Source organism: Acomys russatus, chromosome 5 (genome assembly GCF_903995435.1).
Source record: "Acomys russatus chromosome 5, mAcoRus1.1, whole genome shotgun sequence".
In the NCBI taxonomy this organism is placed as follows: Eukaryota; Metazoa; Chordata; class Mammalia; order Rodentia; family Muridae; genus Acomys; species Acomys russatus.
The window spans coordinates 76,389,426-76,415,335 of NC_067141.1; the positions used below are offsets into that span (position 1 = coordinate 76,389,426).

A 25,910-nucleotide genomic window follows, 5' to 3' on the forward strand; every position below is an offset into this window, starting at 1 on the left:
CAGTCAGACACCAGAGGCCTCCAGAAGCCTGGAGGGTGCCACAAGGAATAAGGTCACCCACTGTGACAAGTGTGGACATCAAGGCCTGGGGTAGGATGAGACTAGAGGAAGGGTGCAAAACTGTCCTCACCGTAGACACCAGTTAGAAGTTGGGGATGTCTCCATCTTTTTTCCCCCCTGTCTCTTTGGCCACAAAGTCAGGTAATTTTTGGTAATTTTCAAGAATGATCCACAGAACCAGCAAAGTGCTGTGTATTGTGTCGTCTCTAGTACCAGGAATAGAAACTGGAACGCTGGAACCAGCCTAAAGAGCGACACAGACCGAGGCCGGAAGGATGGAAAATGAGTGCTGTGCTGTTAGCAGGCGTAGGCCGTCACCTGGAGGCTCACCTGGGCTTCAGGTGTCTGGTTGTTTCGCTGTGCAGGCCTGGTTGTCTGAATCACTGGCCGTGAGGAGGCCGGATACAGATCCCTGCTCAGCCTCATCCCAGAGGACTCCCACTCTCTAATCGCACGGTTGATTTTTCTGGAGTGACCATCCAGGGACAGTAGGAGGAGAAGCAAGAGGCAGACCGGGAGGCAGAGGAGCAGGAGGAAGGGGAGGAGAAGTGGGTGGTGGCGAGAGTCCGTGTTAGCGTGTTTCCAGCGGTAGACCTCACGGGATTAGAAATGCACACACTTGGTATTTGTTCTCCTGCCAGCTTTCCCTTCTTGCGTGCGCGCTTTCGGAGTTGGACAATGTTTTGAGCATGTTTTCCGTGCAGAGTCACAGTGGATACCCACATCTCTCAATTCTGATCTACTTTAGTGGCCTGATCGTCCCTGAAGTAAGGGGCAACGAGACGGTGCCCGAGGTTGTCACAACGTCTGGCTACGCGCTGCTACACTTTTTTAGTGATGCTGCGTATAATCTAACTGGATTCAACATTTTTTATTCGTAAGTATTTGTTCCGTTTCACCTAGTAAAGCATTACTAACTTATATATGCATGTCCTATGTAGCAGGGATAGATTGGTGTATTAAATTTCAACTTATACAGGATCTTTTTCTAAGCTTTAGCTATGTATGTATGTATGTATATATGTATGTATGTATGTATGCATGTATGTATGTATGTATTTATGTATTATATAACTTAGATATATTGCCCTCTAACTCTGATTTATGATAATTTTCAAGCCTGGAGGATCATATAATAGCAAGTTGTGCAGTTGAAAAGCTAATTACAAGTTTAAAATTGTTTAAGTAAATGATTATGCAAGCCAGTGTTAGAGTTGTCTGCACATACGGCGGCACGGGGGTGGGGTTGCATGGGGCCCTAAGCTGCCATTTTGTGCTCTAAAGGAGTTTACTTGTAACTTGCAGAGGCCCGCAGGGATTAAAGTCTTGTGGTCCCTCTGTCCCGGGGACATCCTGGGGCCATGGCCTCTCTATGGGAGTTAATCCCTTTACACCGGTTTTGCCGTGAGGGTGAGTGATGCTCTCATGTTACACTTGAAGAAGTTGAGGCACACGATACAATGTACCATCCTGGTCTTTCTTCTAAAGTAAGGAAAGCCATACTCATGGAAGTCGGCTGTGCATCTGACACTTTGTACAGGACTTTCTGCCTGTGGAACCCTCTGGGGAATAGACTATTTACCTCTTTAAACATCTGGGAGACGTCAACAGTCAACCCATCCAGGATTAGGGCGTTTTAGTTGGGACGTCTGCGTTCAGTGTCCTTGCTTGTCTTAGATCTGCTTAAACGAGTCCTGTAGTCTTCATTTAATTTCGATGGGTCTCTATAGAAGTTTATCCGTTTCTTCCAGCTTTCCAGTCTATCGGAATATAGGTTCCCAAGTATTCTCCAGCCATCTGGGCACTGCTGGTATCCGTTGTACTGCTTTTATCTTCCCCTCTAATTGTATTGTTTCGGGTCTTCTCTCTTTATTTTATTAGTTTCATTAAGGGTTTGTTAGTCTTGCTTATATCTTTAAAGAAGCCATCCTACTTTATTCTTTATATTGTTCGTTTCTGTTTTCTTAATTTTATTAATTTCCATCTACTCATTTTGGCTATTGCTTGTTCTTTTTTTTTTTTTTTTTTAAGATTTCAAGTTCTGTTCCATCACTAAGTTTTTTTGAGATTTCTATGATTTTAACAAATGATATTTATAACAATAAATTTATCTCTGACTACTGTTTCCATTTTAATTCATAGGTTCTGACATCCTGAGTTTCCCTTTTGATTTGATTGCATGAGTTTTAGGATTCATTCTGGAGTGTGTTTTTCAGTCTCTATGATTTTGCGTGCTTTCGGTACTCTGCTGATTTCTGCTCATTCCACTGTGATCAGGGAGAGTCCAGGAATCCGGTCCACTTTGCTGGTATTTGGTAAGGTGTGCCTTGTGTCAAAACGTGATCTGTTCTAGCGAAGGTTCCCACGGGCCGCCGAGGAGTGTGCAGGCTGCAGTGCGTGGGCCAGGTCACCCTCCATGCCTCTTAAGTCATGTGATGTGTAGTGCTTTTGTCTGATAAGTGTTTGATTTTGGTCTGGGTGACCTGTCTGCCGTTGAGTGGGATGCTGACGTCACCTCCTATTAGTGTTGAGGTCAGTCTGTGTCTTTACATTCAACAGTATTTGTCTTGTGAGGCTGGATTTACTTCTTGGTATAATAATATGTTCTTGGTGGATTATTCCCTTAGTCAATGTGAAATCACACTCTTACTCTTCTGACCAATGTCGCGTTGACATCTGCACTGTCAGGTGTTGGTACAGCCGTACACGTTAGGTTGTGTGATCGCTTTAGGGATCTGTGTGCCTGCTCAGTGCTCGCTCACAGGTTCTTTAGTTTCTGTTTATCGTGGAAGGTTTTTGTTTGTTTGTGTTTGTTTTTTTCAGTTAGGAGAGATGGTTTTGCTGAGTTGGTGGTAGTTACTGTGTTTTAGAGGCTGAAATGTGTAACTCTCTGTGCCAGCCTGGTGAGTTAGTCCCTGAGAAGCCCACAGGCCTCTGCCTGCTTTTCATGTACGTGACGATGCTTTTCTCCCACAGCTTTCAGTATCCATTGCTAGCTCCATACTCTGAGTACTATTTCACCCATATGCTCAGTGCTTCACCTGTACGCTCAGTGCTTCACCTGTATACTCAGTGCTTCGCCTATACGCTCGGTGCTTCACCTGTACGTTCGGTGCTTCACCTATACGCTCAGTGCTTCACCTGTACGCTCGGTGCTTCACCTGTACACTCAGTGCTTCGCCTGTACGCTCAGTGCTTCACCTGTACGCTCGGTGCTTCACCTGTACGCTCGGTGCTTCACCTGTACGCTCGGTGCTTCACCTGTACGCTCGGTGCTTCACCTGTACGCTCAGTGCTTCACCTGTACGCTCAGTGCTTCACCTGTATGCTTGGTGCTTCATCTGTACACTCGGTGCTTCACCTGTACGCTCAGTGCTTCACCTGTATGCTCGGTGCTTCACCTGTACAGTCGGTGCTTCACCTGTACGCTCAGTGCTTCACCTGTACGCTCGGTGCTTCACCTGTACACTTGGTGCTTCACCTGTACACTCAGTACTTCACCTGTACGCTCAGTGCTTCACCTGTACACTCAGTGCTTCACCTGTACACTCAGTGCTTCACCTGTACGCTCGGTGCTTCACCTGTATGCTTGGTGCTTCACTTGTACGCTCAGTTCTTCACTTGGATGCTCAGTGCTTCACCTGTACGCTCAGCGCTTCACCTGTATGCTCGGTGCTTCATCTGTACACTTGGTGCTTCACCTGTACACTCAGTACTTCACCTGTACGCTCAGTGCTTCACCTGTACGCTCAGTGCTTCACCTGTATGCTCAGTACTTCACCTGTACGCTCGGTGCTTCACCTGTACGCTCGGTGCTTCACCTGTACGCTCGGTGCTTCACCTGTACGCTCGGTGCTTCACCTGTACGCTCAGTGCTTCCCCTGTACGCTCAGTGCTTCCCCTGCACGCTCAGTGCTTCACCTGCACGTTCAGTGCTTCCCCTGTATGCTCAGCGCTTCACCTGTACGCTCGGTGCTTCACCTGTACGCTCGGTGCTTCACCTGTACACTCGGTGCTTCACCTGTACACTCGGTGCTTCACCTGTACGCTCAGTGCTTCACCTGTACGCTCAGTGCTTCACCTGTACGCTCAGTGCTTCACCTGTACGCTCAGTACTTTCCCTGTACCTTCAGTGCTTTCCCTGTGTTTGACTTGGGGGCTTCTTCTCTGGCCCTGACTGGTGTGCGTCATCCCCTCTATATCTGACGTCCATTTTCCTCTTATATTGGGAACTTTCTCTGCGTTGACTTTAATAAGTGTATTTTCTATGTGCTTAGTTTGTACTTTTTCTGACCGTATTTGGCTTTAAAGTGGCGTCCTACAGCAGTGCCTCCCGTGCTCCATGTGTGTGGGCCGCGTGTTGATGAGTGTTTGGTTTCGTCTATCTCATCTTTAAGTGTTGGCGCTCTGGTGCTCTACCTGATGTATTGACAAAGTTTTCCTAAGTCTTTGTATTTGATTTAATGAGTTTTCATTTCACGATTTCTGTTTGATTTTTTCCAGTATTTTTATCTTTTTGTTGAACTCTTACGTCAGCTTCGCCATCTTACTCAGCAAGTTGTGGGTTCTGAGCTAATGCAGAAGTCTGTGTTCTCTCTGATTTGGTTCAACATACTCGTTTCTACTTACGTAAAGATATTTTAATTAGTTATATTTATGTGTATGGGTGTTTTGCTTGTGTACACATGCATGCCTGGTCCCTGTGGAGGCCAGAAGAAGATTTAGATCCCCTGGATCGGGAGTTACAGAGCGTCGTGAGCTGCCATGTGGGTGCTGAAACTGAGTTCCCGGGAAGAACAACCCTGTAACAGCCGAGCCGTCTCTCCAGCCCCTTCGCGTGTTTAAGTCTAGAAGTCAGGGGTGGAGTAATGCGAGGAGTTCTAAGATGCTTTTAGAGGAATGGACACAGAGCAGCCTGTCAGTTGCTCTTCTCTTTCTCCTTTTCTTCATGAAGATAGAAATTGCTAATGAGAAAAAAATTCCACCGGGAATAAAGTATTTAAAATACCTTTGAGTCAGCAGTTTACTTTGGGATTTTTAAATACTATAATGTATCCAAATATGTACACAGGGGGAGAAAATATATAGCAGAGTGCAATCAGTTAAAAGGTATTAAAACGAGATAAGCATGTCCTGTATGAATCCGTAGGTGGCAGCATGTGCCGTAAGGTGTTAGAACTAAGTAATTTCTTGGTTCTCTTAACTGTCAGGAGTTTATAAACTTCTCTTTTTCTTAAAATATATATTCAGAATATTTATTTATGGCTTGGAACATCATGGTTGGAGATGTGCCGATGTTTCAGAGGACGAGGGTAGTCCTTGAACACTGGATTGTGTTAGCAGAATATGTTTATTGGGTGAATTCAGAGTAATTCAAAGTAATTGCAAAGAAGGAACATGGATGAAGAGGCGTGAAAGGGAAACTGAGGCAAGAGGCAGCCTGGGCCGCAGACCGAGACCCGACGCTAACACGGGGTGCAGCCTGGGCCACGGACTGAGACCCGGCGCTAACACCGAGCCGCAGTGCAAACAGCTGAAGCCACATTGTGAAACTGTGTTAGTTAATAAGCACAAAGGAAAACTAATCCTACAAAAAACAACCCGAAATCCAGTGAAGATTTTCCTGGATTTGGACATATGACTGATATCTGAGAATGTGAATTATGTTTTACAGAATCAATTCTTGTCCTAACAATTGCTCTGGTCACGGGAAGTGTACAACGAGTGTGTCTGCGGCAAGCCAAGTGTACTGTGAGTGTGATAAGTACTGGAAAGGGGAGGCCTGCGACATCCCTTACTGCAAAGCCAACTGCGGCAGCCCCGACCACGGCTACTGCGACCTCACAGGAGAAAAGCTCTGCGTCTGCAACGACAGTTGGCAAGGTACGCATGTGGAGTGGGAGCAGCGGCGGGAAGTCCACATTCATTTGTTTTAGTTTGCACACCCAAGTCTCATATTTCTTGTGGGGTGGGGGATCTGGGGGTGGAGGGTGCGTCTAAACTAACAGTTAACTTCTTAGTAATCTGCATTTTCTCAAATAGAGTTGGGAAAGACTGGTCTACATGCTGTTTTAGGGATTAAGTGAAGTTACACGTTAAACTTAAAATTGTGGGGATATAATCGTTGTGATCTTCTATAATCTTCTTGTTGACTCTGCAGGGCTTAGATGACGTCACTGTAGTTACTATGTGGTGTGTTTAAATTTGCTTCATAATCAGTAACATACTGTACTGCAAAAATACATGCTGTCTCACAGGGATAGGAGCGTTTTAAATATATTTCTTAGGAAAGACTGACCTCTTGTGGCTATTTTAAGAAAAAGAACGTAGACTACTTCAGGAAATAAAAGTTTCTTTAGCTGCCTGTTGTGAAAGTCAGGTTCCTAGAAAAGACTTCTAAAGCCTTTAGTGTGTCATTAAAGACTAGTTTTAAACCACACTGCAGAGTTTTGGGTCTTTCATGAGCATCTATAGTCGTCGGTTTCTTGTTGTGGAATTAAACTGAGGGGTAATATAGTTACCTGTTCACGTCTGCTTTGCTGACTGTGTTTGCGGAGAAGCCTCTTCGTGCTAATCTATTACTTTTTTGGCTGAGGGAACTTTGATGCTCGCGTTACATAATTCAGAGGTACAATAAACAAGTGTTCTTACAGCACAGGGCAGCGCAGGAGCCGTAGTTCTCTCTGCGCTCACTGAGAGCCACCCAGACACACGCTGCCTGCTGGGGATTGCTCAGTAAGCAGGTTTTACCGTTTACATCCGTGACAGGTACGAACTGTCTGTCACGCGCTCATTAGTGACAGGCTGGTATGCGTTAAGTTGCAAGTTTTGTGTCCTCAGAAAGCGCTTTCAGACTTTTTTCAACTTAATATTTGAAACTAAAATATTATTCGTTTTCTATAGTGATTGTTGCATGAAAATAGTAAAGTACAGCCAAAGAAATAAAGGTGTGGCTTATATACAGTGATTTCCAGACTGAGTTTTAGCTGCTGTATCACTTCAATAGTCCTGAAAGCAGAAGAGGACTGTCTTTGTAACATTCCGCACAGACATCTGCCCATTCCGTCCTCGTCGTTGTTGCTCTTTGCTTGATTGTCTCCTCTTTGGAATGTTTTATTTTCTGAGGGTGATAGAGACATGAGCCAAAATGAACTACTATTTTCCTAAACTTCTTTTATAGTCTCTTCTCCATAGTAGTTCATGGAAGCAGTTTGTAAACTTCCGGAATCTGATGGGTCTCAATCTGTGAGAAAGGGGAAGCCAGTGCTGCCCGTGTCCACTCGGCTGAAACTGGAAGCGCACGTGTCCACCCGGCAGCAGTAGACACTGCCACCCAGAAAGTGGCCAACTCATGTCTCACTCAGGCTCCACCCCGGCACTTCCGGTTGTCTCACTGGGGCTCCACTCCTGGCACTTCCGGTTGTCTCACTGGGGCTCCACCCCAGCACTTCCGGTTGCCTCACGCGGGCTCCATACTCTGCGCAATGTGACTCCTGCTCAGCCAACACCGTTTCCCTTCTGAACTTGCTCATTTAATTCTTTCTTTAATCATCACTTTCCTCTTTTTACTGCTCAAGACATTTTCCGAGTCACAGAGGAAGGAGTGAGTGTGCTTTAAGCATAGAGGGCACCATTAAATCCCTTTCTGTCTTTTCCTGTAGAACACACCCGAAGGAACCAAAAGCTGAAATGGCAAGAGTGTAGAAAATAGCCAGTGTGACATTTCTAAAAGTAGACAACTTTATTGTGTAATTTAAATTTTTTATACTACACCCTTGGCAAAGATAGGTGCGTACGTGTGAAGTTGACTGCCGAAAGGGTAGACACTTGTATGGACTCGTCTACTTCCGTGACTTACAAAGCATTTAATTCTTGGTACAGTTTAGTGTTCATAGCAAAACTGAGCAAAAGATACAGAAAATCTTCCCCCGCGTCATCATGGCTCTCCTTATTAACAACACCAGCCAGACGGTCATCTGTTCCAGCTGGTGAACCCACACCATGAAACAGCTTTACACTAGAGTTCTGGGTTAAATGGCCAGGTCTGTGTATTGGTTAAAGTTCCATGACTTCACCCATCCTGACAGTGTAACACAGAAGAGTTTCTCTGACGGAAAAGTCTCCCCGCATCCTGCCTCTTCCTTTCCTGAACTGTCGGCAGCCTGTGACCGTCTTCCTGCCTCCATAGTTTTGCCCTCTTCTGGGATGTGATATGAGTGTGCCTGGCACAATGGGGCACATTCTGAGAACTGTCCTGCTACACACTCTAGTAGTGTGCAAATTAAGACGGGTGTGCTCATCCTCGGTGGTGCAATCTTCAGTGCCGTGGTTGTGTATATGTGATCTTTTGTTGATGGTTTTGTGATCATGACTGTAGCAGAAATTATACAGTATGTAGGCTTTAATGAGTAGCTTTTTAAAAAACTTGACAATATGTGTTTAAGTTTCTCTCATGCATTTGAATGACTTATAACTCATCTCTTTTTAGCATGAATTATGTCCATTGTGTGGCTGTTTCTCTGTTGATTTATTGATACCTTTTGGTTGCTTCCTATATTTTTAAGATAATGTAATTTATGTTTTGAAACAGGATTGTACACTGTAGCTCAGGCTACCCTGGACCTAACTCACCAGGTAGTCCAGGCTGGGCTCACATTGTAGTGATCCACTTATCATAGACCCTTGAGTGTATAGAATTTAAAAAAATATTAAGTCACATCAGGAATAAAGGTGCTTTGGAAAACACTTAACTCTTAAGTTTATTTGTAAAAATTGGATGAAGGAAATATTTTTAACATAAATAAATTTAAAGCATAACAAATTCACTTTATGTTAACATTTAGAGAATAGTGAATTTCAGAGTGGCCTCCAAGAAGTTGTATACAGCTTCCTGCATCAGAGTGGCTCTGATTTTTCTCTTTAATGTGACTTTCTGAATCACTGGGCTTTTATTTCTTTATTCTTTTAAAGAGCAAGATCAGTATTTCAAACGTAGTTGAGCGGATGGGTGGGAAGTTGCTGGTCTGCTTGGATGTCTCCGGCATCGCCCACGCCTTTTGTAGGTAGGCCTGCCCACTGTGGTTTAGACCTGCCCGTGGCCTGACAGCTGCCCACCATATTTCTCGTCTGACAGCCGGTTGGATACGACCGTCAGTGGGATGTGCAGAGAGATGCTCCGCGCATTCATTATCACTGTCGCTCTGATATTTCTTTGGCAAATGCCAACAGTGATGGTACCCGAAGCGCTCACCTCCCTCCCAGCAGTTCTGCAGGCTGGATGTCTTGGATCAGAAACGAGAAAGATGGGGTCTTGGGGAGGGCAGTCTTCCTGGCCCACAGGTGGGTGTCTTCTGCTGGTGTTTCCTGTGGCCAGGCTAGAGCATCACCCCAGTCCCTCACCCATCACTCGGGCGTTAGGCCACCCCCCCCCCCCCAGGTATTTTGGAGACCACAGCAACATCCAGTCTGTACCATGGTACTTCTTAGAGTGGATAATTCCCACGGGCTCTTCAATTTATGAAGAAATTCATCCCCGATCCCAGTTAGGGTCATATTTTAGGTTTGCCCGCTAACTTCACTTTCTTTATAAAGATACATTTACATTTATCTGGGTCCTGGGATGACAACTCTATAACATGATTTAAAAACATATCCTAGCATTCTCTGTTCATAGGTGGTGCCTGCTTGTGTTCATGTGAGTATGTGCACACCTATGTGTGGAGGTCAGAGGCCAACACTGGGTGTCTTCTGAGATGGCTAGTTACTTTATTTTTGAGATGGGCTAGGGAGATCTCTTACTGAACTGGAGCTCATCAGTGGGCTAGCCTGCGAACTCCATGGCTCCACTTGTCCTTTTCCCCCAGTGCTGGGGTTATTGCAGATGTGTGTCATCACAGTCTGGTGTGGGTGCTGCTGGTCCTGACGTGGAGCCTCTGGCTGGCACGGCAGGCATGTTGCCACTGAGCTGTCTCCCTGCCCTGACATAGTATTCTTCAGGTCTGAAACTGTAGAGACGTGCCCTTCTAGGAGGCAGACATTTGGTAATAGCTTTCAATTTAATAATATCTTTTGTAACTAAGCTTAATGTATTTTATTGGCCTATAAAATTTGCATTTGTGACTAATACCTGAAGATTAGACATAGTGTTTAGGTACTCTGTGAATATTATACCAGGCTAATAAAATGGGCAGTTTAGCTTTTGTGCCTGGAATAAATGTCAACCTGTATGCTTTCCTTTCTATTTCACTATTTTAAATGTCTGTGTATATAATCTTGATGGCTGTGATTATCCAGAAATAGGTCTCTAGGTGTTAAAGTTGTTCTTTTCTGTGAATACATGTCATGATAATACCAGCGATTTTCAGAATGAGTGCGGCAGGGGCTCCGTGAAGACATGTATGGGGACACGCCCTTCCTGTTGTGTTCCAGCCACACTCTGACCACTCTGGAATAGTTTCCATATTGAGATTCTCTGTAAACTTCATTTTAACCTCATTACACCTCAAGATTAGGACATTGAAAACCACCGATTTCTGCTGGAACAAACAAACATACAAACAACAAACATACAAACGGCTCTTTCATTATGATGACATCATTTAACTATAAACTATAAGAACCATTTTCTTAGAAAAGACTTAATGTGATGATTACCAGCCTTATGATTCATCATTCATAAATTTAAATATTGTAAGGGTGGCTTGAAGGCATTTAAAATGCCCTGAAATGGAGAAAAGGCTGCGGTAGTGACTCTGTGAGCCTAGCTCACAAGCAGAACATTTCGGCTACTGTAGCAAGAGCGTCTCAGTGGAACTGGAAGGTAGCACTCTTCAAAGACATTTTCTTATCTTGCTTTTCTTATTTCTTTTTGGAGAATTACAGATTTCAGTATACATGTTAAACCATAAGTGGAATGCTGGCCGTTACCTGTGTTTACCGAGTCTTTTATTGCCGTGGAGGGGGGAGGGTCTTGCTTCAGTTTGATGGGTGGCAGGGATGGTTCTAAAAGGCTGTAGTTTTCAAGTAGTTTTTATTTTATTGCACTTTATTTTCTTTTGTTGATATATGAAGCTACCTACTGAAGCCAGTTTGGTTCTTAATAATGCGGTTCTTATTTTCACATTTGCTTAATAGTTTATAACTTATAAATGATTTGTATATATTTTGTGAGATACTAAAAATTTTCAATAGCAATTGTGGGTAGACTTTTATTTCCACTTTATACATGAAGGCTTCATGATGGGCACAGTAAATGGATTTGTTTAAGGTTACGTCCTTATTGACAGAACCAGAATTTGAGAATGTTGTTTTCCACTTTAATATTCTAGTAGCATACTAAAGTAAATATGAAATCTCACGTTATTTAAGAAGCTTTTAAAATACATTACGATAGAACATGTTAAAATCTGATTATATTTCCCTGTTAAGACTTTATTTGCAAGTTATATTTCAGACATTTGTTCTTGAGGGAAGGTTTTGGGACAGAGGCCTCACTATGAGGCTCAGCTGATTGTGGTCAACAGCCCTTGAATGGTCAGCTTTTCCCCTCAGCTTCTTGACTTTAGAGGCACGCACCACCAAGAATGGCCATACTGAGACATATGTTACATTTTAGTGTGATGATCATTAGATTATTAAATCCTCTCAATCTGTGTAATCTGCTTCTGTGACATCAGATCTTTGTTTAATCTGGTGCTTGGTTTGTTTTAACAGGTCCAGATTGTTCTCTGAATGTCCCTTCTACCGAGTCTTACTGGATTTTGCCCAATGTTAAGCCCTTCAGCCCCTCTGTGGGTCGGGCTTCCCATAAAGCAGTTTTACACGGGAAATCTATGTGGGTGATTGGAGGGTATACGTTTAACTACAGTTCTTTTCAAATGGTTCTGAAGTAAGTATTTATTTTTAGATTTTTATAACAAACTAAGTTTTATTGTCTAAATATGTAGATGGTAATTTTTGTGGTAGTATATACTTGCTAAAATTGAGAATATTTATGAGAATATGCAATCAGTTTGTCCACAGTCAACTATTTGTCATTGTACATTAGGGTTTGTTTTGTGTAAAAATGTTATTACCTGTTTAGAGTGTTTTAAATTAATTTAATATAAAGGTAGGCTATGCCTGTGTTGGCAAAATGAATCCTGCTACCTTTTAGTTTTTAGAATGAAATATAATTTTATAAAGAATAATTTCGGTTTTTCCCCTGTAAACTTTAATATACCCAAATGCTTTCTTAGTATATACTTTGATCACTTTTTTGGGGATAATACTGTAAGCAGTATAAAATCGGTCATTTCCCTGTGTCCAGTGGCCTGGACTCTGATGATTGCAGTTTATAAATTAATAACAGAATAAGGCAATTACAACCTGAAGAATCATGTGATTGCCAATGTTCTCAGGGGTGATAGTCGTATTTGCAGTTGTAACATAGTGTGGGTACCCTAGATGGTGTGGGACAGTCTTACAGCAGAGCACTGCAGAAGCACACGTGCTGCTCTTCCATTGGTTGTGCCTCTGAAGTGCAGATTAACTGGACATTTTACTGGTAACCCCATCTCTTCAATGTAACAGTCTTGCTGATTTTGACGACTTAAAAATTCTGAGTATAAGAAAAGCTTGCTTTAGAACTATAACTGGATATATCTAGAATTAAGACATAAAACAAAGTAAGTTCTGGAAGGGCAGGAGAGATGGCTCCGTGATTAAGAGCACTTGCCGCTCTTGCAAAGAACCTAGGTTCAGCTCCCAGCGCCCACATGGTTGCCTCCAACTATTTGTAACTATACAGTCTTAGGTGACCCGGCACAGTTCGCCTGAGATTATCAGTCTATGGAGTGAGTTCTCACCTTTGTGAAGATGATGAGAGAAGGCTGGCAGTGGAAATAAGCATACATAGCAACAAAAATTAAATTATATACATGTAGGCCAACAGGCTGCTAGGAGTCAAATTATAATTGCCAACCAGGAGGGAGTGACACCGGTAAGTCAGGTAACGTTTCGGGAGAAAGTTGCAAAAAGAGCAAAGACTTGAAAAAGGAAGTGAGAGCAAAGGCCTTGAAAATACATGACGGTGCAGGAAGGTTAGGAAGCACCAGGGGAGCCCATGTGACTTGTCAAGAGCCAGGCGCAGTGGAGCACGCCTGTAACCCCAGCACTCAGGGAGGCAGAGGGGGTGGATCTCTGTGAGTTCGAGGCCAGCCTGCTCTACAAAGGGAGTCCAGGACAGCCAAGGCTACACAGAGAAACCTTGTCTCGAAAAGCAAACAAACAAACCAAAAGAAATCTGTGAAAGGACAGAATGGTGTTAAAGGGGAGGACAGGGTGACAGATTGAGGAGTGAAGGACCAACGCGGTACACGTGTGCGGGTGAATCTCGCGAGGCTTTGAGCACTTGACTCAGAGCAGAGGGGGATGGGGAGGAAGAGGAGAGACAGGGATTTAGTTGGAATGAATTTTATATAAAGAAGAGAAAGAACTGAGCCCCACTGGAAGTCTGGGAGGGAGAAGAGAAACCAACAACCAGTTTGAAGAGGAATGACCACAGGGTTAGGGAAATCAGCCAGTCCAGGCTCTCAGAGGGAAGTGCGCAAGGAGTGCCGTGCCACCCACATGGAATGTTGGCCGCCAGCCAAGCCAGGCGGAGCAATGGCCCAGGATCTGATCTGTGACCCAGAGGTCACAGCGGGTTTCCTTTTTAATCTTCTTTTTTTGTTTTTAAATACATGTTTGCTTATTTAATAAGACAAAGGGACAAAGCAAACGAAACCCCCAAGGGACGAGGGAGTTGTTGCGGTGTTCGGGACCACGGAGTTCCTCTGTGGCAGGGGTCACTGGGCGCCTGAACGGCAGGACTAAACTTTTAAGCTGCAGCCAGACTCAGACCCAGTGTGGCTGTGACACCGTTCCACCCGGGACTCCGAGCCCTAAGCACCCAGTGTGGCTGTGACACCGTTCCACGTGGGACTCGGAGCCCTAAGCACCCAGTGTGGCTGTGACACCGTTCCATCTGGGACTCTGAGCCCTAAGCACCCAGTGTGGCTGTGACACCGTTCCACCCGGGACTCCGAGTCCTAAGCACCCAGTGTGGCTGTGACACCGTTCCACGTGGGACTCGGAGCCCTAAGCACCCAGTGTGACTGTGACACCGTTCCATCTGGGACTCTGAGCCCTAAGCACCCAGTGTGGCTGTGACACCGTTCCACCTGGGACTTGGAGCCCCAAGCACCCAGTGTGGCTGTGGCACCGTTCGACCCGGGACTCCGAGTCCTAAGCACCCAGTGTGGCTGTGACACCGTTCCACGTGGGACTTGGAGCCCTAAGGACCCAGTGTGGCTGTGACACCATTCCACCTGGGACTCTGAGCCCTAAGCACCCAGTGTGGCTGTGACACCGTTCCATCTGGGACTCTGAGCCCCAAGCACCCAGTGTGGCTGTGACACCGTTCCACCTGGGACTTGGAGCCCCAAGTACCCAGTGTGGATGTGACACCGTTCCATCTGGGAGTCTGAGCCCCAAGCACCAGTGTGGCTGTGACACCGTTCCACCCGGGACTCCGAGCCCTAAGCACCCAGTGTGGCTGTGACACCTTTCTACCCGGGACTCCGAGCCCCAAACACCCAGTGTGGCTGTGACACCGTTCCACCCGGGACTCGGAGCCCTAAGCACCCAGTGTGGCTGTGACACCTTTCCACCCGGGACTCGGAGCCCTAAGCACCCAGTGTGGCTGTTGCACCGTTCCACCCGGGACTCCGAGCCCCAAGCACCCAGTGTGGCTGTGACACCGTTCCACCCGGGACTCAGAGCCCTAAGCACCCAGTGTGGCTGTGGCACCGTTCCACTGGGACTCCGAGCCCCAAGCACCCAGTGTGGCTGTGACACCGTTCCACCCGGGACTCAGAGCCCTAAACACCCAGTGTGGCTGTGACACCGTTCCACCCGGGACTCGGAGCCCTAAGCACCCAGTGTGGCTGTGGCACCGTTCCACCCGGGACTCCGAGCCCTAAGCACCCAGTGTGGCTGTGACACCGTTCCACCCGGGACTCTGAGCCCTAAGCGCTTCAGGTGCACAGGTTAGAACGTCAGCACTCATAGCACTAGACTCTAGAAACCAAACTTCTGTGTCAGCTAATACAAGACTAGCTTACTTTCTTAAAACCCTTTATACTACTAGATTTATTTTACACAACTTAAAAGAATTATTCACAAGTAAGTTATATTTTTGCATGGTAAGCATATAGTTCCTGATGAATCAACTTTTCCAAATAAATATGTACAGAGGATAAGCATAAATATTAAAAGCAAATGAGTATTGTAAACAGGGACAGAATTTGCATCTATTTCCAAGAAAAACTGGAATTTATTTTAATTTGAAAGTTAAGTGTTCATTATTTTTAGGTTAATAAGTTAATTGCAATTATTAGATGCAATTAGACTAATTGTGGCAATGAATGGCCTACACAAGTTCATGCGTCTCTTTGAATTTTTTTTTAAAATTTAGAGCTTTAAATTTTATGCCCATGAGTGTTTTGCTTACATGTATGTGTGTGTGCCACATGCAATCCTGGTGCCTGTGGAAGTCAGAAGAGGGCACTGTGTCCCCTGGAACTGGAGTTACAGATGGGTCCCCTGCGAGCACAAGCACTCCTAACCACGGAGCATCTCGCATAGCATATGTTTAAGTGATTAAATCTTAAAGTACACATTTCACACCTGAAGCTTTGTTAATGACTTTTAATATGGTCCAAACATTGTTAGTTACCTCCTTTTGAATTTAAAGAGAATTTGGTTCAAGTGAAGAAACACAAATTAAAGAACTGAAGAGGACTTTTAGCTTACTAATATAGTTTATGTTCTTGCTTTTAGTTACAATTTAGAAAGCAGTATATGGAATGTGGGCGCTGTATCCAGGGGCCCTCTTCAGAGATATGGACATTCTCTTGCTCTATATCAGGTAAGTCTCCTGCTTCAAAAAACGGGTTTTGTCTTACAAATTTGTGTTAGAGAAATACTAGGTCTCAGATTTCTTTCAAACACCCGCTGAGAATGGTAGCTCCTAGTAAGGAGGCTCACAAGGAGGAGAGCTGGTCGACTAACATTTTAGCACATTGTTTTATGTTGGGCATACACAGCAGTGAGGGTTGAGGGCTTTCGGTGGTGTCCCCTCCCACAGTAGTTCGTTCGTTTGTTTGTTTCTGGGACAGGGCTTTGCTAAATATCCCAGGCTGGCCTTGAACTAGCTGTTGCCCTCACATTTATGAGCCTTCTACTTTACTCTTGGGTTCTGAGAGCATAGCATGCTTGGTTATTTTATGATATTAGTAATTTAATTTGTCGTGAAATATACATCAACTTATTGTTTGAATGATGTTTAAGTGTAGACGTCAGTGCATTAAGTCCATTTATGTCATGTAATCACCATCCCCATCATCTTCATATTTTGTTTTAATTGTACAATTGCGACATTAACTATTTCACCCTCCCTCAAACCCCAGTTAACTACCAGCTTACTTTTGTTTTTGTTTGACCACTGTAGATATCGATTGTGAGTGGAACCAGACAGCATTGTTCTTTGCCAGTGGTTTGTTTTCCTCAGCATGGTGTGTTTTCAAGTCTCATTTATGTTCAGCACAAATGGTAAAGAAATCCACGTGCTAATGGGCACTTAGATTGCTTCCACCTTTCGGCTACTGTAGCTGTCTGTTTTCAGTTCTTTTCGATGCATTCTTGGAAGCAGAGCTGATGAGCCATGTAGCAATTGCGTTGAAGTTTTTTTGTGTGGGAGGGAACTACTATACTGTTCTGTATCCTGGCAGCATCATTTTACAGTCTGTTAGTGTTTATGGTTTCCAGTTTTGTCCACAGCATTACTAACAGTGTTGTTGTTGTTTTTTGTTTGTTTGTTTGTTTGTTTGTTTTTGATAATCGGCCCTTGGTGATAATAGAGCTATTACTTTATGATTTGTAGTTACCTAGCAATTTGTATTGTTGCATAGTTTTTGTTTGTTTGTTTTCTTTTGGAAACAGTGTCTCACTGTGTTGCTCTGGCTGGCTTGGAACCTTGTAGACCAGGTTGACTTTGAACTCAGAGATCCACTTGCCTCTTCCTGTAGGACTAAAGGCATGGTGGCCCAGCTGCTACATAGTCTTATTGCCTCTTTGTGTATCTACTTTGCAGATGTGTTTACTCAAGTCTTTTGCCATTTTAATATGGCTTGTTTTTGTCATTAAATTTTAGTTCTTTGTGTATTGTTATATTAGCATTTCAGCAGATGCACGATTCCTAGATGGTTTTTCCTCTTCTCTGGTCTGCTCACTGCTACAGTGTTGCTCTTTTCTCCCATCTCTGGTCTGCTCACTGCTACAGTGTTGCTCTTTTCTCCCATCTCTGGTCTGCTCACTGCTACAGTGTTGCTCCTTTGTGTGTGGAGCTGGAGATTGACCTTAGGGCCTTACGCCTGCTAGACATGTGCTCTAATTCTGACCTATGTCCTTTGGTGGTGCAGGGGATTGCACTCAAGTATGCACAGGTGCTAAGCATGTGCTCCACCACTTAGTTGTGTCCCCTATCAGCCCAAAAGTTCCAGGCTTATGTAGTTACAGTGTATTTATTATTTTGTGTGTGTGTGTGTGTGTTTGGTGACATAAGAAATCATTACAAATGAACAACAGGAGGCTTTTCCTTTATGTTGCTCCCCCCTCTGAGTTGAAGCACTTTAGATTTTATGCTTGTGTCTCTCTTTCACTTTGGGTTTCACATACAGTGTAATTTAAAGGCTGGTTTCATTTTGCCTCTGGGTAAGTACTGTCTTGGAACCCTTTGGTGGAAAGATGGACCTTCCCATTAAACTAAGTAAACAAATGCCAGCCTGTGTCTGGGCTCTGTGTTGTGCCACATCTGTCTGCGTGCTTCTGTCTGGGCTCTGTGTTGTGCCACATCTGTCTGCGTGCTTGTCTTGATGCTGTTGTCGTGCTGCTGCGGAGTCTGCACTTTTCATGACCTTTGGAAGTCAGAAAGTATTAGACTACAAATTTGTTTTTGTGTTTAAAGATTGTTTTGGCCATAAAAGATCACTTCAAAATTCTATGAATAGTAGTGTAGAGTTTTATTTTTCAAAAGAAGCATATATATATATATATATGCTAATATAAACACACACATATATGTGTATATATACACATATATTTGCAATTTAGACACTTTAAAAATTTAAGAGCTCAAAATAATGGGTTTTTATTAATATATTTTCTTTTGTGTATGTGTGCAGAATAAAGGGCGTATAGAATGGGAGAGGATCTCTGTCAACTATACATCAGATAGGGCATTAACAGCATCAATCTTTAGAAAATTCTAAAACTTGAACACACATCTAGAATTCATCTACTCAATGAATAGGCAAATGAATTGAACAGACAAGTCTCAACAGAAAAGCCACAAGCTGAATGTGGTGTGTGTCTGTGATCCCAGCACTTGGGGAGTTGGCAGGAGGAACCCGATTTCAAAGCCACCCTCAGCAACATAGCAGCTTCAGACTAGTGTGGGCAACATAGAATCCAGTCTCAAAAAACAAACCTTAAAAAAAAAAAAAAAAAAAGAGGAAGAAGAAAAGTAAAACTGGTTAATAAACACGTGAAAAAATGTTCATAATTCTTGCTCATCAGGGAAGAATGTGATTAAAACCTCCTTGAGATTCCATCACCAAGAAAAGCAGTGAAGGGTTGGAGAGGCGCTCAGGGGCTAAGAGGACGTGCTGCTCTTGCAGAGGATTTGAGTTTGCTTCCCAGGATCCATGTAGTGGTTCAAAATGATCGGCAACTCCAGTTCTGCATGGTCTGACATCCAGGGGAAACAGGAACACATGCAGTGTGCATGCATTCATACATACTGTAAATGTTGCTTGTATCCCCTCAGATGAGGGGATGGGATGGGTGTAGCATGTGTGCAGTACGGGTTCAGCTTCTTTGTTTTGCATGTATCTCTTTTCCCACATCATTTATTATAAAGAACATTCTTTTCCCTTCAAGTAGTCTTAGCGCTCTTTGGTGAATCTGTTTATGATCTGGGTATGCCTGGGCTCCTCATTCTGTTGTCTTTGATTTATGCTGAGACAACACTGTATTAAGTGTTAAGGAAGTCTCTTTGCTTTACCCTTGCTATTATATATGACCTTTAGAATGACATTTCTGCTTCTACAAAGAAGCCAGGTAGAGTTCTGCTAGAGCGTACTGAGCCTGTGTGCTGACGTGGAGGTCTTCATCATCTCAGTGTTCCATCTTCTGATCCCCTAATGTGGGGTAGCTTTCCTTTTGTAGCTTTGTAAATTTCAACTATGTTTTATAATTTCAGTTGTGAACTCTTCTGTAAATTGATTCCTAAACGCCTTTGACTTTTTGGTGTTCAGTGTAATTGCTTCCCTAGCTTTGCTTTTGGGTTGTTGATTGTGAGTGTGTAGACATGCACGCATTGTGCACGTGCCCTATGCTACTATATAGCTGAGTTCCCTGCCTAACTCTTCATTTCTTAGGCGATACAATCTGCTGATAGAAATTGTCTTGCATTCTGTTTTATCTGGACTCTTATTAGTGTTTGCCTCTTTGCCCTAGGTAGACCTTTCAGTACAGTTTTCAATAGAAACAACAAAGTAGGCGACCTTATTCTTTGTCTTAGGGGAAGGCATCGTGCATTTCACCATTAAGTGTAATTTTAGTTTAGTGTTTTCCTTAGGTAACCTTTATCAGATTGAAGAAATCATCTTCTTAGTTTGCTGAAATATAGTGCTCTATACTGTTTTTGTATCACCTGTCTGAATCATCTGTGAATGAAATTAATTGGATAATTTATAAGTGTGGTAAAGGCTGACTTACGGTGAACTGAAGGTATGTAATATGACAATAAAATATACTTTGATGTACAACTGTCCATGTTTTTGGTGAATAGTGGTGGGAAACAGTTTATATAGGTGACGTAATTAAAACTCAGATCATTCAGATATCAGAAAGACTGTCCATGGGTGATGCCAGGCAGGTTACTCTGTCCTGTCAATACTTTTGGAAGTTGCTTGCCTGAACTTCCTTCATATTAGATAATTTTTAATTATCTAATTAGAGAAGGGGGTTTCTGATGGGCTTGAAGACTAGATAGCCACAGTATTAATCTAAGTTTACTTAAAAACTTTAGACATTGGGATAAAAGTCAGTAGCATAGGAGAGATAGTGGAATAATTTCTTAAACATTGTTAACTACAAATGGACTGGTCCTTGTAAATGTGACCTAATGGATAATTCTTATTTTGCTGTATATAGCTTATTTTATTTAATAGGAAGGAGGAGATGAAGGAGAGATAAACATGTTTTTTTGTTGTTGTTGTTGTTTAGATCACAAGTAGGGGATGAGAAAAAGACTTGTGAGAGAGCAGGTGATGTTAATCCCCTTAGAAGTCAAACCACCATGTGGGGGAGATTGGTTGTTAACCAACTGAAAAACATCCTTGAACAAATTCTGAGAGGAGATATAAATGTGAGCCAAAAACAAGAGGTGGGGCCTTTGGAGACTTGGGATAGTTCTGGCTGTTCATCTCCACTTCGAGATGCTCCTAGAGAGAACCGCTTGAGGAAAGGCTTTGGGGCTCTGGGCTCCAGCTGAGGTTCCGGGTTCTGGTTGCTCCAGGTTCCAGCAGAAGAAATCCTGCTGATTACACCAGGAGAACCATTCCTTGGAACTGATATCCTTATGGTTTCGTTATTGTGTTCTTTAATCTTCTTTTCCTATTGCTTAGGTTAGTCAGATTATGAGTGAGGTACTCTTGGTTAATAAGTTCATAATAAAATATATTTGTTAAGAAAATTGAGCCTACAGCTTACACTGGCATTTTTCTGGTGTATGGGAGCTGCACATTGTAAGACTACTGCGGTCTTAAACATTAAGTTCGTGATGCATCTAATGTGTTTTCCACTCACATCATTTCAGTGTCCTCTTCTTGTAGAGAACAACCAAAGATCGACTCAGTAGAGTACATAATGTGGACATTTAAACTAAAACACATCAATGCAACTTTTCGAAAGCATAGATGCGTTTCCCCTTTGGTTATCTCTGGTGCCTTCCCATTAGCCTTTTTATAAGAAAGGACTGTCTTAGGTGTGCTGTGAGTGTTTTCAAACGTTGACGCATGCTGCTGAGAATAGCTGTTTGTTCACTACTGTGTACGTGTTGACTTACAGGAAAACATCTTTATGTATGGAGGCAGAATCGAAACAACTGATGGCAATGTCACCGATGAGCTGTGGGTCTTTAACATCCACAGCCAGTCATGGAGCACAAAAACCCCCACAGTTCTCGGACACGGCCAGCAGTATGCCGTGGAGGGACATTCAGCGCACATCATGGAGCTGGACAGCAGAGATGTTGTCATGATCGTGATATTCGGCTACTCCGCGATATATGGCTATACCAGCAGCATACAGGAATACCACATCTGTGAGTTCCTTTAAAGATGTAATTTCTTTATTGGTTGGTGGCTGGGAGCATTTTTGTTTTTAAACTTCTAATTGCGTGTCAAAATGGTAAGTTGTTTTAGATTGGAATCATAAGGCAAGGACTAATGCTTTTTGAATGTAATCTTTTTGATTAGGCTAGATTTTTGAGCTTTAGTATCTGGGTACACCCCTGGCCAGGTGAGGGGGGAATGCTGTTACACACCCACTTTCCAGCTCACAAATATTTATGCGACTTTCCAATAGATGGTGCTGTCTCCTTGGATTTTTACCTATGAGCTGAAAGCTGAAATTAGCTTATGTCTTTGTATTTCATGAGTTTTATTTACTATTTTAGTTCTTTCTATTCTGCTCTTAGTCTTAGTGCTGGGCCGCTAGTTACTTTAAGGTAGGTTGTCAAAGACAAGGTATTGGGTTTTGAAAGAGACTCTTGTTTAGTGTGTGAAAGTGGCCTGGTCAGTCTGGGCATGATTTCCTATACTGGTTTTTTGTTTTTGTAATTTTTCCTAGTACCTTCCAACAATTTGCTTATGACATTTTCAAGTAGTGGTAACTCTTTTTGTTGTTGTTATTTTTAATTTGTCTACAAATATTTATGTTATAGTTGCCGTTCAAACATAAGAATATACTCATTTCTGTGGGTGTCGCTCACTAATGAGCTCCAGTTCTTGGCTTTAGTGTGAACAGCATAAGCGACCGTACAGAGTCCTTACACAGTCTGAGTGAGACTGCTTTTGGCCGCGTTAGTAGCTAGAGTGTCTGTGCGAGGAGATGCCCTTTCTGGTCTCCCCTGCAGTTCTTCCTGCGGTGGCAGTCCTGTGCCCTCTGGACAATTGCTGCGGAGGCAGGACGTGCTGCGCCTGCGCTGTTCTAGTCCTGGTCCCTCCACTGTGATAACCTGGCTTTGGGCCTTACACATTAGCTCTACACTGTCACCTCACTTTGCAGTCATTATTTCTCTTCTGTTCACCATTTCTTTCTTAGACTTAGCTTCTTTGTCTAGCACATAGCAGCAGTTATATTTTTCACTTAAATATCCACAGAGATACTTTTAATATCTGGCCCGGTAGTTCTGTGGTTTCTCTGCCAAAAGCCTTGTTTTCTACCTCGCTTAATCTCGGCTTCGTCATTCGAAGACCCGTGGTGAGTCATGCAGTGTTTATTACCTTACTTTTCAGGCATTACTGATTCTTTCAGCTTCCTGTGTGTAGCACCCAGACCTCTCATCACCATCGGGCCATTCCAGGTCTTTAGTCCTTTCCTCTGACCTCCTTTTCTGTTGTCTCTTAGCCCCTTGTCCACTCTCCTAACCCTGCCTGTTTGAAGTTCACAGTCACTGAGGTCACACCAACCTAGTGTCATCTGGACACGTGCCGGCTCGGCTCACTCTCTCCCAGTTTTCCTGGGTTACTCATCTCTCTCCTCCAACATGCAACTCTCGTTCAAACAACATATGTGGTGCATTTCATGTTCTTAGAGTCTCGTTCAGACGTGAAGCGTGGTGGTGCCTTTACTTTGCACGGATGGCCTGGAAAGCACAAAAGTTGCACAGTAGTGTGCAGCGATGTCACGTCCACACAGGCTGTTAGCTAGTGAACGGGTTGTCTGGTAGATCTTTACTTTTACGTAGGAATAATCTGTTTGTAGAATGACAACTGGAGTTTTGGTGAATTAAAAAAAAAATCTGTACATTCAGTTTTTTTTTTTGGCTTATTTTCTAACTAAAATATTATTTCTAAATGAATTGATAATAGTTTTTTTCATGTGATTCATTTTGTTAGTTGCATAGAAGCGGGTGAAATCATGAGTTTTGAGTTTTATAGGTTTTATAGATGAGTCATGAGCATTTAAAAAATTCTGTTTACTATATAAGTGCAAATTAAAATCTGCCAACTTTTGTTTGAAGTTGTGTTCACTATTAAGGTTCACTGCTGCGATGCCCTGGTGTCTGATGCCAGGACGTCAAAGTGCTTTTACCCTGAAAACTGCACAGTGAGGAGCACAAATCCATCCATAGATGTCGCTTACGAACGGTAGAGGAATTAAGCTGACTGCGCCAACGGTCTGCGGGCAGTGGTTTAGTGTTCTGCAGAGAGGCTGCTGGGCAGGAGGGGGGGTCATGTCGAGGGTACTCACTGCTGCAGAGGACCCGCATTAGTTCCCAGCAGCCCCTGCTCTGCTGCTGCAGCAGGCACAGAGAATGTCTCCTTTCCCTTCTAAACATTTTCCCCGTAGAGCCAAACTATAATGTGATTGTCAGGAGAATACCAGAACTTTAGTTTAGGGCCAGCACAGTCTAGAGTTTGCTCATTTGCTTAGGTTCAAGGGCAGCAGTCATGTCATCTTTATCTATGTTGTATCACTAACTTATGCAAAGTTTGTCACACAGACTGTCCTAATATATATTTGCTTTATATTTTATTTTATTAAGAATTACTTTTTAATAACATAAGTACATATTAGAAAAATTTCCCACCTTTTCTTTTATAAATAAAAAAGTTGGATTTTTAGTGTTTTAGAAATTATTATGGAATACCAAGGGCACTTAGTCTCCCTTAGCACCCTACTGTGGCATCTTCAGTTATGCACTGAGTCAGTCCTAGGCATTCCAGCTACTTGTAAAAGTGTGCCATGAACGTTAGCTTGGTGGCTATAGCGATATTTTGGTTATATTTTTAAACATTACTTGGATTTCAGTATTTATTTATCTATCTATTTACTTTGCTACAGCATCAAATACTTGGCTGGTTCCGGAAACCAGAGGAGCTATTGTACAAGGTGGATATGGCCACACAAGTGTGTATGATGAAGTAACCAAGTCCATTTACGTCCACGGAGGCTATAAAGCGTTACCAGGCAACAAGTACGGGCTGGTGGATGACCTTTACAAGTATGAAGTTAACACCAAGACTTGGTGAGTAAACTGAGTAAAAGTATGCGAAGAAGAACATCCGGTCACGGTTGTACAATAACAGCTTTCATTGGCTGCTTCCATGCAGTCCTTGTTGATAGCATCCTTCTCCTTTCCCTGCTCCTCCAGCATCCTTCTCCTTTCCCTGCTCCTCCAGCCCTCTACTTCATGTATTCTTTTTCCTCTCTGAGTGAAAAAAACAAATCAAATCAAACAAACAAAACCATCACCAAAACCCCAAAACTACCCAAGCTGAAACAGAAAAAGCACACACAGAAGCCTTGGGAGTCATTTAGTATTGGCCAGCTACTCCTGGGCATTGCACACGTGCCTAGAAGTGTGGTGGGTGTGTCCGCTGTCGCTACGCTGGAGAGGACCGATTTCCCTTTCCTAGTAGGGAGCCATTGGAAGTAGCTTCCTGGCCAGGGGTGGCACTTGCGTCCACTTCTCCTCCTTGCTGTGCTTTTGTGTGGTCTGAACCTGTGCAGATCATGTGTGTGTTGTCACACTTGTGACTCTTATGAACATGAGCCCTGCTGTGTTGTGATCACGTCTTATAGTTACCTAACAGTGGTGCTTATAGACTGTCACAGAAAAGTTTGGAACTTTAAAAATCTTTATGGTAACTAGTGATACGTTGTCATGCAGCAACAGTACAAAATAATAAATTCTCTATGTAGAATAATTTTGATCCAGCAACATGGCTGCTATGGCAAGAGATCACATCCAAAGACCTAGGTCTGTGTGATCCGGCTGGGATGCAGGCACACCCTTAGCACACACATTTAATCCCAAACAATGACATTCAACTGAAGGGCAGGCAAAGTGATGAATCAGAGAAAGATTTAACAGAAAAAGTCAGAGATACGGTATGCCCAGCTCTCACAAGAGCAGGCAGAAAAGAGAAGCTAACAGTTAAGACAATGCAGAGAGAGAGAGAGAGAGACAGACAGACAGACAGACAGAGACGACAGAGAGAGACAGACACACACACAGACAGACAGAGAGAGACAGAGACAGAGACAGAGAAAGACAGACAGACAGACAGACACGCACGCACGCACACACACACACACACACACACACACACAGAGAGACAGACAGACAGACACACAGACAGACAGACACACAGACGGACAGACACACAGACAGAGAGAGACAGCGACAGAGAAAGACACACACACACACACACCACAGATAGATAGATAGATAGAGATAGAGAGAGAGAGAGAGAGAGAGAGGGAAGGAGAGAGAGAGTTTGTGGAGACAGTATAGTACAGTTCAGCGCAGTTTGGTGCAGCTCAATTGAGTGCACTTACGTTTGTGCAGTTCAGTTCATGGAATTCAGAGGCACTTTTTCCAACCACAGCAATTCAGTGAGAAGCTGAGAGAAGCCAGTTTGAATCAGTCAGCTTGGAGAGGCGTTTTGAACCAGAATAGCTAAGTTGAGCCA

The 25,910-nt window shown here is 43.5% G+C and overlaps 1 protein-coding gene across 1 annotated transcript in view; it reads left to right on the forward strand.

The window, feature by feature from the left end:
- Positions 1-25,910, forward strand: part of Atrnl1 (attractin like 1) — a 552,888-nt gene that overhangs the window by 19,254 nt on the left and 507,724 nt on the right. The window contains exons 4-9 of the mRNA XM_051146856.1: positions 809-937; positions 5,735-5,943; positions 11,773-11,947; positions 15,922-16,009; positions 21,274-21,529; positions 24,277-24,460. Coding sequence (XP_051002813.1) covers positions 809-937; positions 5,735-5,943; positions 11,773-11,947; positions 15,922-16,009; positions 21,274-21,529; positions 24,277-24,460 — 1,041 coding nt within the window. The remainder of the gene's footprint in view (positions 1-808; positions 938-5,734; positions 5,944-11,772; positions 11,948-15,921; positions 16,010-21,273; positions 21,530-24,276; positions 24,461-25,910) is intronic.